The 13,802-nt window shown below is 35.3% G+C and overlaps 1 protein-coding gene across 1 annotated transcript in view; it reads left to right on the top strand.

Annotated features, from left to right (window-relative positions):
• Window positions 1–13,802, top strand: part of Pde3a (phosphodiesterase 3A) — a 312,546-nt gene that overhangs the window by 281,156 nt on the left and 17,588 nt on the right. Inside the window, exons 8-11 of the mRNA XM_013360177.4 lie at window positions 756–841; window positions 3,451–3,605; window positions 4,944–5,081; window positions 10,376–10,487. Of these exons, the coding sequence (XP_013215631.3) occupies window positions 756–841; window positions 3,451–3,605; window positions 4,944–5,081; window positions 10,376–10,487 (491 nt within the window). The remainder of the gene's footprint in view (window positions 1–755; window positions 842–3,450; window positions 3,606–4,943; window positions 5,082–10,375; window positions 10,488–13,802) is intronic.

Here is a 13,802-nt window from a genome sequence, read left to right as displayed (position 1 = left end):
GAGGGGAACCATTCACCTCCCAAGTGTTTTTGATGTTCTTGGTCACCCACACGGTGCCTCACTGGTCCATCTTTCTCAACCAGCACCACATCTAGTCAACCATACATTCACTCATCACCAAAGTGTTTATCTCTTGGTTCATTTCCTTAGAGTCTAGAGAGGTTACCGATTGATCTTAAAAATGAATTCACTTTCATTTTTTAGCAAAAATAAAAATTAACACATGCTTTCTTAAAATATCTGTAAAAATAAATCTAATACAGAAATTTTTAAGCAGGTACAAAGATATTCCATCAGCCTCCCCAGAATCAGCCTCCCCAGAATCACTGCTATAAACAGTTGGCAGTCTACCCCAGTTTTCTCCCAAATAATGTAACAAAATTTTACCACAATTTTACCTCAAATATGGTCTAGACTGTAGAGAGAAGGAGAATGGGAGGCAGATGAAATTTCTAATCCCTCTGTTTATTATTCGCTCATAAAAACAAAAGCAGTAGACTGCCTGTTAGCATCCATGTATAAAACAAAATGAATTTTTCCATGACAAATAAGTAAAAGTAATGTTATTGTAGATGTCTGTCTTTTGTTCTGTGGTACTGGGGATTAAAGCCAAGGCCTAGAACATACAAGGCAAGAGCTCTGCCACTGAGCTACATCCTCAGCCCTGTGTCTATCTCAGTGTACACAAAGATTGTGTACATGTTTGGTATTTTGAAAAGAGAAAAATATACTATGACTTTTCCAATATTTCTCAGCTGTGGCAGACCATATTCCCAAGGGAATCCTGCTGATGGGCCCCTGGAGAGAGCTGGCACAACCACTCGGACAGCAAGCAGAACAGGTAAATCATCATTTTGGATCCTTTTCCACAAAATGGGAATTATCTTACTTCATTTCTTTTCCTGATCCAAAAGGTAACCCATTTTCCTGGGTTTTTTTTTATTTGTAAATTTAAAAATACAAGAAAGAAAATCAAAATTATTCATAACCCTACTATACAGATTTAATCGTCGTAAAGTTTTGGTGCTAAGCTGTCCATAATGTTGCTATACAAATTGTGTTTTTTTTTTTTTTTTTTAAGTGAGAGGCTGTTTTACAAGGTAATTAAAACTATATAAAAAATGTTATTTTGTTTGTCCTTCTTTGTACATTGGAGAGTCATTCACTGTAGGTTCTCTTTAGAGAATACCATCACAGACCCTGAGAAATTACCCTCCTTTTCTCACTGTAAACTTAATGTGGGTTTTCCTTGAGGAGGTATTATGGAGAGAATGAGAAGATGGGTATTGCATCCTGGTTCATACCCCGATTCTGTAACCTGCTTACTGATAATCTAGATCTAGTTCCTTAACTGCAGAATACTAGAATACCAATAGTACCTACCACAGAGGACGAAGAAATTAATTAAAGGAGATGAAACATTTATTACTTATTATAGCATCTGGTTCACCATAAGTAGTTAGTGTTTGCTGGTAATTACTATAATGATTATTTTTTATTTTTGTTCATACAGTCCTAAAAGTACACAAAGTTGGAAATGTCTATGAATTATAGACTTTAGGGTAATAAAGCTATCTCATAATTATCAGTTATCTGTTCCAGCATTTCTTGGTAGCCACTCAATAAATATTGAGTGATGTAATTTTTCTATGATAATATTGTGCTGTATACAAAGGGGGAAGAGGCATAGGGAAGGAGAAACCAGTGGAAAATTCTCTGTGCGGTGCTTGTTTGATAGTGGAGCACTATGAGGACTCAGAATACTTTATGTGTGTTCCTGATCTTCCTCTAATTCTACTGGGGCTGATAAAATAAGGGAAATATTTTACCTTTGTGGTCTCTTGAATGTGGCTTCTTCATTTTTTTATATAGATTCTGGAATTGAACCTTGTCAATTACATTTTCATACTGTACCTAAGTGCTTTTTTTAGTAGCAGGGATTGAACCCAGGGGAACTTAGTCACTCAGCCACATGCCCAGCCCTTTTGATTTTTTTTATTTTAAGACAAGCTTCATACAGTATCTAATTTTAACATAAAAACAGATGCATGGGAAAGAAGAAAAATGAGTGTTTGGGAAAATTCTGTAAATATATTTCTGACTAGTACAGGCTCTAGAACAACAGTCATTATTCACTTGCAATTTAAGAAAAATCAGTTACTATATGTATAAAGACACACAACAAACCTAGAATACATAAAGCAATCTTGACAAGGGAGAACAAAGTTTGAGGGAGGTACACTTCCCTTGACTTCAAGACTTAAGCTATAGTCATTAAGAGAGTGTGGTTATTGACCCAAGAGTCAGCAAGCAAATCAAATGGACTAAACCAAAAATCATCAAAATAGACCCAGACCTGCGTGGTCATTTGATTTTTATACAAAGATGTCAAGCAATCCAAATGTGTTTGGGAGGAAAATGAACTTTACCTTTTATCTCACACCATGTAAAAACACCTTTTAAGTGGAGCACAGACCTAAACTTAAAAGCTGAAAATGATAAAGCTTTAGGAATAAAACAGGAACAAATCTTTGTGATTTTGGAGAAGACAGAGATTTTATAGACCAGGGAAATCACAAAAGAAACCAAAGCTAGACTTAATCAAAAACCAAGTATATAAACTCTATATAGAATCAGATTTCCCGAGCTCAAATTCTAGTGGCAGAATTTATTGACTGTGAGTGTAAGCAATTTACTAATTTTTTCTTTTCCCCTGTTTCATATCCGAAAAGTAGAGATAATAGTAATACAATCCTATACTTTCCCCATGGGATTGTTGAGAAAATTAAATGTGTTAGTACAAATCAAATGCTTTGAGCGGTACCTAGCACGAAGCAAGCACTTAGTAAACTTCATTCAGCTCCTAGAAAATTATTGATCTCTTTGCCCCAGGAGCATGTCCTCTAGATACTTGGTATTTTCTGGTTAGTCATTCTATCAGCACAGTTTGTGGCAGTGGAGGAAGGAAGCCAAAGCCTCCTAAGAAATAAGATTGGATACACAGGGTCTGCCATGCTCCTAACCACATTCCGTTGCTTCATGTTCTATCCACCATTCCTAGGCGTGCAGCTCAATTTCTCCCACCTGAGTCACCATTCTAGAATTAGTGTATCAATTAGCTACTTAGTGGTTTACTGTATTGGGAGAAAAAAAAAAAGAGGAAACTGAAATATAAAGTCAGAGGATTTTTAAAAAAATACAAAGTACTGGTCTAAAAAATATTATTGAGGGATTATTGAATGTCACATAAAGCACAGATTATATTTCCTATCTATTTTATTGGGGTAAAACCTGTCCTTTTCTTACTTTATGATCCTAGTGTGTGAGCACCTGAAAACAATATTCCCCTAAATGTTATGGCATATGGAGATGAATCTTAGGAAATTTTGTTACATGAGACCCCTTCCCCCATTGCAGGTCCCATGGCAAGCTGTTCTCTTTTCATTACAGATGACACTGCCCAAGTTACCTCTGATTATGAAACCAATAACAACAGTGACAGCAGCGACATTGTACAGAATGAAGATGAGGCCGAATGCCCAACAGAGCCACTGAGGAAAACATCAGCTTGTGGCACCTACCCTCCAGAGGCCATGATATTCCTGGTAGCTCCTTATCACTCAACTCATCCATTTACTTGAGAAACTGGCTTTAGTTACAGAGGAGATTGGCTTAGAAGTAGTTCCCTGAATCATTAGATTTATAGATGCATCTCATTTGGACCCCACATGTTGTGGCCCTACCCATGTATATCAGTACAATTTCTCCAGCTGAGCCTATTGATCTCTTTATGGTTGTAATATTGGGTGGTGAAAAGTGCAAAGCATTTATCTTTATAAATAATTCTAGAGATTTCATACCCAATCAAGTAGTCTAAATCAGCACAGGAAAAAATTTAGTTAAATATTTTATAAAGAAATAAGGAAATACAGAAAGAGATTTTCTTAGTACATCTGCTGTTTTTTTTCTTTAGCACCTCCTTGATTTTGGAAGAGAGCTGCTATTTATTTTCCTTGTTCTAGTAAGGAAGATTTATATTGACACTTGCTAAGAGATTCTTAAATGATGACTTATTTTGTGTGTTTGAAGAGATTTATATAAGAAGGTTGGAAGCATATTTGAGTCAGATTAATTTGCGGGAGACAACAAATGCTAGAAAATAATTGGCTGTCACATGATCATCAACTGCTGCCATCATTTTTCTTTTCCTATATTTACCACTTATATTTTAGAGTCAATTTTTCAGGTAAAATAGTATTTTCCTTATGTTTCTTGGGGAGAGGGCAGTAAATGTAGGCTTATGAGTGTCCTGATTTGGGTCCAGTCACAAAGTGTCTTTCCATTTATATAGTGCATTTTTCTCAGCAAATAGTAGGTCACATAATTAAATTAAAATACTTTAAAAATGCAGGAACTGGAATTCTGCAGGATTAATACTGATTTGAAGCATTGCTATGTATATTCAATTAATTAAGTAGGGGTGATTAGCGGCCCCCTCCCCACTCATGGGTTTCTTTTGAGAGTCCAATATAAGCCAGCAACCTTTATCCTATAAAAATTTATACAAGTATAGAAAAAGATATGTTTATATAAAATTTCAGAGTATTCTGAAGTCATTGAGTCTTTATCAAAGAACCTTGCATAGATGCAAAAGCAATTACTTTGACTTGTGGAAGAATCATCCATGTTTTGCAGGTGTGATATGGAGCAGGGACAGGCAGGCACCTCGCCATGTAAGATTCACAGTCCAAAACCACATTAGATGCTTTTCACTCTGGGGCCAGTGTTTTGCCTATCTTGATTTGTCATTGTTGTTTTTAAGATTCACTGTAAAGTTTTAGGCCAATTATTTCAGATAACTCAGTTGTTAATGGGATTCACCAAAGCATGCATTGTTTTGTAGAAATCTTCATGTCATTAAAATATTTTAACCTTCATTATAGGACAAACCAATTCTTGCTCCCGAACCTCTAGTCATGGAGAACCTGGACTCAATTATGGAACAGCTCAATAGTTGGAATTTTCCAATTTTTGATTTAGTGGAAAATATAGGAAGAAAATGTGGCCGTATCCTTAGTCAGGTAAGAAAATTTATTCACACATTTGACTTTGAATATCAGCCACACAATCCTTCAGTTGCTGAAAGCATTGTATCTTCTTAACATCTGTGGGTATGTGTTATATGGACAAAGGAAGTATTTCTGTTTGTTTGTTCTGGTACCAGGGATTGAACCCAAGTGTGCTTAACCACTGAGCCACATTCCCAACCTGTTTATTTATCTTTTATTTAGAGAGAGGGGCTCATGAGTTGCTGAGGCTGACTTGAACTTTCAGTCCTCCTACCTCAGTCTCTCGAGCTGCTGGGATTACAGGCATGTGCCACAGCGCCCAGCTCTGACAAAGGAAGTTTGAGGACACTACAATCTGTTATAGTGGGCTAACAAAAGAAATTGGAACTTCCATTGAGCAGAATACCATACTCTACAATTAAAGTGTTATGTACCTTTTAAAGAGGAATTAGGGGAAGGAGGATGGGGAATCATAAGCAAGATGGACACATTGATAAAATTCATGGAGTTAAGCAAAATAATAGGTGATTCAAGCCCCCAAAGAAAATATCTATTGACAAACACTAATTTATTTTCTATGATTACTTTTTGTGACTATTTTTTAACTTCTCAATATATTACCCTGGTCAGTTCTCATCAAAAATAAAATATTATACAGAAATATGTCTCTGTATTGTAAGAAATACATCGAATGTAGTTCTCTGTATTTGAACATCAAAAACACCTTTTATCACAAGAAATATAGAAGGCGTAGTGTTACTGTATAACAAATCTTTTAATATTGTTTCCTTTAAGCTATGCTACTTTTGAAGTTTCCCAAATAAATGTTTGTTTTGCTGAGGGAGAAAGAAAACACACCGAAATTAAGAATTTGGACAGGTTTGTTTCAAAAACCAAAACAAAGTGATGAATTTGCTGAAGTATCAAATACCTACCAAAATATACACAGTTTTAAAGGGCACGATTCAGTAATTTACCAGCTTATTTAAAATATAGATATGGATAAATATAATAGCAGAAATACTAAAAACAACTAAACTTTGTACAGAGAACTAATCTAGTCTTCAGGAAGAGAAGATTTTCCTTGCCCTGATGGAATTCACAATCTAGTAGGGAAGAGGTATCAAAATAATGGCAGATCAATTAGGTGCATGCAGGAGGGGTGTGCTGGACTCATCGATGGACTAGAAACTCAGAATGATTCCAGTCTATGCAATGTGCAGCTGTGGCTTCTGCTGGACCCTGACCATGAAGGTGTCAGGGACTTCATGTCAGTCCTTGGCTTTTCCTGGGAGTTGTATGTCCCTTCCATCAACTTCCTTTCTCCTGAGTGCTCAGCAATGTCTTCTGTGCTCCTTATCTTGAGGTCAGGTTCAAGGGCAGCTTTTTCATCTGGTCCACGGTAGCCTTATAACTCCCAGGACATTTTGTATGCCATTTTCTGAAACCGATTGCAGTTCCGACCCTGAGTGAAGGGTCCTTCCTATAATGTTGCCACAAGATATTGCAGAGGTTCAAGAAGTCATCTTCCTCTTTTTGGTTGGAGATTGTGTTCCCAGCTATGGAGACGACTTTTGCATCATTTGGTGTTTGATAGGTGTGTTACAAACTCTTGATCGTCGTCAATTTGGTGCAGGATTTTTTTTTTTTAAATCTCTATTTTACAGAAGAAGAAGAAACTAAGGCTTGAAAGAGGATGTTTCAGAGTCATAGAGTAAATATGTGGATTTATTCATATCAGAACCTTGGACTTTTTTACATTCAGGTTCTTCTCAGCAACTTGAAAAGCATATTAATTTATTATATGTCTCCAAAGTGGGAGTCTGACAAGTAGACAAATGGTTATTACAGCAGTCAGTTTTATAGCATTCGTGACAGCATACTGAACATCAGTGCAGGTGCTTAAAGTTCTCAGAGCTGGAGACATAGGAGGTTCGAACTTGACCAGTATTGTTCAAGTGCTTTCCTTTTTTTTTTACAGTGCTGAGGGTCTTGCCACAACTAAACACATGCTTTACCACTGAGCTCCCCCCAACCCTGACAAAGTAGTTTTCAAGTGTCAAAGATACCACTAGAGATGAGAAAGATTCCGGGTAATTAACATGTAGATTTCAACAAAATTCATTAATGTATCTTTTTATCAGAATTTACATCAGTTACTACTGTCCCAGTTTGCAAAAACACTGAACTTTGAGAAGGTGCCACTTCCTTTGCCTTGCTAAGTAGAACTTTATGATTTTTTTTCTTGAGTTTACAAGTACAAAAATCCTGAAACTTGGATTACAGGAAAGACTTCTTCTTTTTCTTCTTTCTATCTTCCTCCCTCCCTGCCCCCAGTAGTGTGATGTAAGGACAGCTGAAATGAATTAACATGGACATTCCAAAAATCACCTTTTGGCTGAGACTACACACAGAAAGTCTCACTTCAAAAGATTTTTAAGGAGATGTGTGCAATGGAAACAACTTCTCAGCCTTAATACACTGCTTCTCTTTTGATGAAGATTATCATGTTTATTCTAACAAATTTAAAAGGACATTTTTCAGATTTTGAAATTGAGTTTACTCTTTTCAGTTACCAATATTTACCCAGTCAATAATGTTCTTTATTTATGAGTTTGGATTTACCATATATAAAATTATGAATGGTTGTTTTTAGCAACTTGTTGCTAAAAATTCTCCTGTTTTAAAATCATACTTTAAAATATCCTCTGGTCTTAATTTTTCATTTTATCTTTGAAATGTTTAAAGGGAACCATAGGAAACTTTAATTTGCAATTCTAACAGTGTTGGTTTCCCAGTATGAGGGCAGTGGTTGGGGGTTAGGATTTGAAGCAGTTAAGAGTACAAAATCTCAAACCAAAATGTGTGGTTTATCTATCTGTGTGGGTCTTATCTATCAGCCATGTAATCTTGGACAAGTCACTCATCCTTTCTGTACATTATTTTTCTTGGCTTTCAGATATTAGTAGTTAGTGCTAGATGATTGATTTAATGTAAATAATTATTTGTATAAACCCCTTAAAGCAAGCTCCTCATTTAATGCTGTGTGTGTGTGAGTGTGTGTGTGTGTGTGTGTGTGTTGTAGCTATTGCTGCTACTCTTGCTGCTATTACTATTAAAGTCACATGCATAGTTAAATCCCTTCGGTGCTTATAAACAAGAAAACATTTCAAAGATAAAATGAAAAATTAAGACAAGTATATTCTAAAGTGTGATTTTAAAACAGAAGAATTTTCACCAACAAGCTGTTCAAAACAACCATTCATAATTTTACATATGCTAATTCTGAACTCATAAATAAAGAACATTATCATCTAAGCAGTAGTGCAGAAGAGATCACTAAAAGAAGAAATAGCTTGGAATATTGTACAACAAAACTGCTGTTGCATTTTTAAAGAAAAGAGGTAGAGTTGTTACACAGAAAAGGAAAAAAGTTAAATGTCCTTGTCATTCAGAGTGGAGAAAAGTCAGCAGAAATTGAATTGAAGATTGTATACAGTAACATCCAATCTTTTCCTCAAATGCAGGCACTGTGTTCCTTTTAAAATTAAGACCAAGCCTTTTCACTTCTCCAGTCTCTTTGGTGACTCCTTGCCTCACTTATTAAAAGTGCTTACCTGGGTTTATCTGGCTGTAAATCACTAAGACGGTCCCTGCACCAGTCTCACCCTATGGGACTTCTATTTTATTCCTGTCCTTGGTTTCTATGTTTTGGGCATATCAACCTGCTTGCTGTTTCTTAGGTCTAGTGAGCATACCTCCAGGTCTTTGTACTGACACTTTACATAGAAAAAACTTTTCTCAGGTATACATGTGTCTCATTCCACACCTCCTTCAATTCTTTGCTCAAAAGGCAATTTGTGAATGTGATTCTGCCCAGTCTAAGCACCATATTTGAAAGCACCTGTTCTGTCTTCCCAGTTCTCCATACCTACTCTTTTTCTTTTCTTCATGTGACTTACCACTTTCTGACATGGTAATAACATTTGTTATGTCTATTGCTTCCTGTCCTCCTCTGCTAGGCTATAAGCTCCAAGAAAGAGGAGATCTTTATTTGTTGTGTATGTGAATTTAAATGTATATACATATATGTTTATGCATTTTGCATGTTAGTATCACATACATATATGCTACAGGCATAGAAAATTGGCATATAATAGGCATTCAATAAATAAATATTGGAAATATATATTTATACATATTTTATATTTTATAAATATTTATAAATATTTTATAGTATTTGTGTATATGTATATATACAGGTATAATGTATATGATTTATAAGTACTGAATTTACAATTAAAAGAATAGTAGTGAATTTGAATAGACATACTTACAGTAAGAAAAGATTTAATATGAAGTAATATATTGAAGATTTAGAAGTAATATCTCAAACGAATTTTAAGAAGGACTGTAGGTAATAAAAAGGATGAATAATTCTTTCTGAACATGTCCTAAATTGTCCCACACTAGGACTTTGAGTCAAAGAGTAAGGCCATTTGGGATGGTTCTGTCCTCCATTCTGCCACATAAATGACCATGTGTGTCTTCATTGCCACCTTCTACTCCATATTAGTTTTTTTTCTTTCTCTATCTTTTGCATGTCATATGCACTAATTATTTCCAAAGGTATTTACTTGATTTGAGTCCTCAGAACTGTGAAAACAACTGGAAGGAAAATAGATATTTGAAGAACAAAGAGAAAAGATCAGTGAAAGAAAAGAGCTACACTCCGTTTTCCATAATGAATTATATAATAAATCATTTCCCTCCACCTGTATTAATCAAAGCTACCCTTTTGCTCTCCCCCATAATTCTTTCCCTTTATTCTTCACCAGGGCACAACTGTGAATGCTTTATCTCTGAAAAGCTTTCTGCTGATGCTTATTATTATTATCATCATCATTATTATTATTAAACATAATTCACCAAAGTTAAAGCTTATCTCACCCTTTAGTTCTTACTGTGTGCATTATGCAATCAGCCACTTAGTATGCATCATTTCCTGTTTACCAATATCCACTCACTTTATTGGCTTAGTGCATTACTTTAGGTATACTAGGGATCTTTGAAGGTTTTTGGATACATGCATAGTCTTTGCTCTTAAATCTAGGTGACATATCCCTTGTTGTAAGGAACTGCAGGGCTCAGCACATAAAAGTCCTCCATGTGAACTTGATTTATTATTCCCAGGCGGTTTCTCTATTGGTAATAAATTAATATTGTTGATGGAATGCACACTTTGTTCTCCTTAAGTCTAACTCACTGAGGGATGTTTTGCAAGCTTTTGTCTTTCTGTTCTACAGGTATCATACAGACTTTTTGAAGATATGGGTCTCTTTGAAGCTTTTAAAATTCCAATTAGAGAATTTATGAATTATTTTCATGCTTTGGAGATTGGATACAGGGATATTCCTTGTAAGTATAAATGGTTTGTGGAATAATGCTGTCAAATTTGCTGTGGGTGTTAGTATATTGAATCATTAGCAACTAATGCAGAAAAAGTAGGATAGTGGAATAGAAGAAAGAGGAGCTTAACAACACCAGACCCCTTGAGAAAGTCTGGCTGATGAGTGTGTGGAAGTTGGAAGAGAATGATGAGAGAGGATTGTTTGAAGGCATCTTGAGATAAACCTTTCTTAGTACAGTTTCCCTAAGGCTCACCCTGGTTGGATGCCAGTGATTGACATAAGTGTCAGTGATTTCTTAAAGTCAATGAGTTATGTAAATAAACTTTTACAGAAATGAAGCCACTGGAAGCACTAAGAACAGCTAGTCAACAGACTGAATTTTTAAATAAATGTTGTATTTTCAAATACATATTAGTGATACTATTAGTCTTCGCCAAGTTTTATTGAATCTGAATTGATATTAGACTCCACAGATAAAATAACTCCCAATTTTTCTCTAAGTCATGTATCATTAAATGATAGTGAAGAATGGCCAGTATTCAAGTACAAGAAATTTTCAGATTCTGTAGTCTATTATTCAGTTTAATTTTCTTATTGTACTTTTATGTGCTACAAATGAATTTTTTATGTGATAGAAAGTTCTGCATTCCGTATCAAAAGACATTGCTAGAATAAACTTACTTGTGCTATAGAAGTCCCAGACGCTTTTTATAAAGAAATTTATTTACATTTCTCAGGAAAGATTTTGATTGGTGATCACTTTTATGGACTGGGGTTGTACTTTAAGACTAATATGGTATTTAGTAAGAGCTTTACGTATTTGTTTTAATTAGCACATACAAAAATTTGCTCTTTAGCTAATTATTTTAACATTTGCTATTAAATAATTATATTTATAATGGCTCTATTTAAATAAATCCATAAATAATAAAAAACTAGGAACCAAAGTTAAAATAGAAATGTGTTCACTGTAATAGGATAATTAATGAAAATATTAGAAACTGATTTTTTATCATAATGCTAAGTACACCTTTTAAAATTTTCATGAGACAAGGGAAAGTGTAAATGCTTTTACATTTTAAATTTTGACTAAAAATTGAATAATCTGGAAGCAGATATGAGAAGGAAATAGGGAAGAAAAACTATGAAGTGGCACTGGAGAAAGACATAAATATAGTCAACTCACTGATATAAATATAATTTTTCACATCTTTTAGCATAAACTATCAGCACAAGTGAAGCATGGTTAATACTCATTTGTACAGGGAGATAAATAATAATATTTGGTAATATTCATAATCCTTTTCACCTGGGCATTTTGGCTACTAAAGAAGATAATCATCAAGTCATGTCCCTTCAAAGATCCAACGTTTTGGGGATTTTTGTTGTTGTTTGTTTGTTTTAGGATGCTTTTTCTGATTGCAAAGACTTTCCTCCCTATAATAGATTTTTTGTTGTTGTTGTTGAATCTTCTCATTCTTATTGTTTCAGTTTGAGAAGTGTGGAGAATGGAATGGCTCAGAAGTGCCTATGGTCATGGAGCTATTAATGTCAGTAGTGAGAGCAGAGTTGGCCTGTGTTAACTCAGTTCAGTTCAGCCACAAGTGAAGGACCCACTGATCAGTTAGATGCTAAGGTGACATGAAACAAACTGGAAGGGCAAAACTATTATAGTATATTAAAGATACATTCCAAAGTGGGGGGGGAAAAAACTGCTCTAAGTGTGCTTTCAGCCAGGCATGGTGGTGCACACCTGTAATTGCAGCTACTCAGGAGGCCAAGGCAGAAAGATCACAAGTTTGAGGCCAGTCTCCACAACTTAGCAAGACCCAGTTGAAAAATAAAAAGGGCTGGGGATGTAACTGAATGGTAGAGCACCCCTGGGTTCAATCCCATAGTATTGCAAGAAATAAAAAAATTTAAAAATGTTGTTTCTATTCTTTACTACTTTCCTTTTCTTTATGGTACATAGAAGCACAGATAGAATTTTAAGTTAAAAAATCTATAAACTTGGTTCTAAAATCTATAAAATTGACATACAACCCCAACCCCTCCAATAGTTCAGGTCAACTCTGTTTTTTAGTTTTGGAAGAAGTTGAAAAATATCAAGGTAGAAGAGGGAGATGGCCAACTCTAGAAAGGTGGCAGGTTGTGTATTACATGTTAGTGTGTACTTGTGTGTTTGTCAAGGAAGGAGGGCATCTTGCCACATAGATGTGGGAATTACTAGAATTTTAGGGATTGGTCCAAAATGCAGAAATGAAATGATAAGGATGATAAAAAGGGTGAAATAAAAATAGTCCTATTAATCTTTTTTTAAAAATCACTTTCAGTTCCTGGCTGTGGCCAGAACAAATAAAAAGAACTCTTTGAGCACATTCATATATTATATGAAAACCTCTCAATGTCTTAGGTTGACCTGGCTAGCTTTTTTCCTAGCTGGGTCACCAGAGAGTTAATGCAAAGGCAATAGAGATGCAAGCACTTGGCATAATACTTGGACATAGTACATAGCAAAGTAAATATTTGTTTGGCAAACATGTCATTAACTGCTGACAAGGCAGATGGTTTTCCATTCTGCTTACATGATTGAAGACAGAGTAATCCTCCTAGAAATATGCATATGTAACTAGACATGTGTGTTTAAGCAGTTAGATTTGGTAAGCTATTGTTTTATTTACTACTTTTGGACCTATTCTCAGAAAACAAAAGGAGTCCTTCTTTTTTTTTTTTTTCTCATATGCTGGACCTGTTCTCATAAAATGAGTTTGGCAGCTTTTCTTCTCTTTTGCTCTTACAGAAGCAAATCATTAAGATGAGATTGTTCATCAAAATTTTGTAAAAATGACCCATGAAATCTTCCAGGCCTGGCTCTTGAGGTAGACAGGATAGGAGAGGGGCAGTATGACCCAGAAGGCTCTGCCTATGCTGTTCCTATCCTCCCTTGCAATGCTGGGCTCATGCACAGGCTATATGACTTGCAGCAGGAATGGTACCACCTTGCATGCAGTCATCTCTTCAGTTGCAACAGGAAAGGAAATTGAGAAGTTTGCTCCAAACAGTGGCACCCTCTCTACCAAGTGACATTCTTCCTCTACCAGATTATCGCAGTCTCCTACCTCCCCAAACACTTAGAATAGCTATTATTTGAACAATTCAATTCTTTGTCTTTTTGTTTTGTTTTTACAAATCCATCATTAATTGTGGGAGAAAGCCAGTGAACTGCACATTTGCTGTCTTGTTGTACATCAAAAATATTTTGTATGGGGATAATATTGATCTCATTAATATTTATCATTAATATTTCCTCCTCCAGGAGACT

The sequence above is a fragment of the Ictidomys tridecemlineatus genome, chromosome 6 (assembly GCF_052094955.1).
Source record: "Ictidomys tridecemlineatus isolate mIctTri1 chromosome 6, mIctTri1.hap1, whole genome shotgun sequence".
In the NCBI taxonomy this organism is placed as follows: domain Eukaryota; kingdom Metazoa; phylum Chordata; class Mammalia; order Rodentia; family Sciuridae; genus Ictidomys; species Ictidomys tridecemlineatus.
The sequence above is the reverse complement of the archived record's forward strand: the minus strand, read 5'-3'. Positions and strand labels throughout refer to the sequence as shown.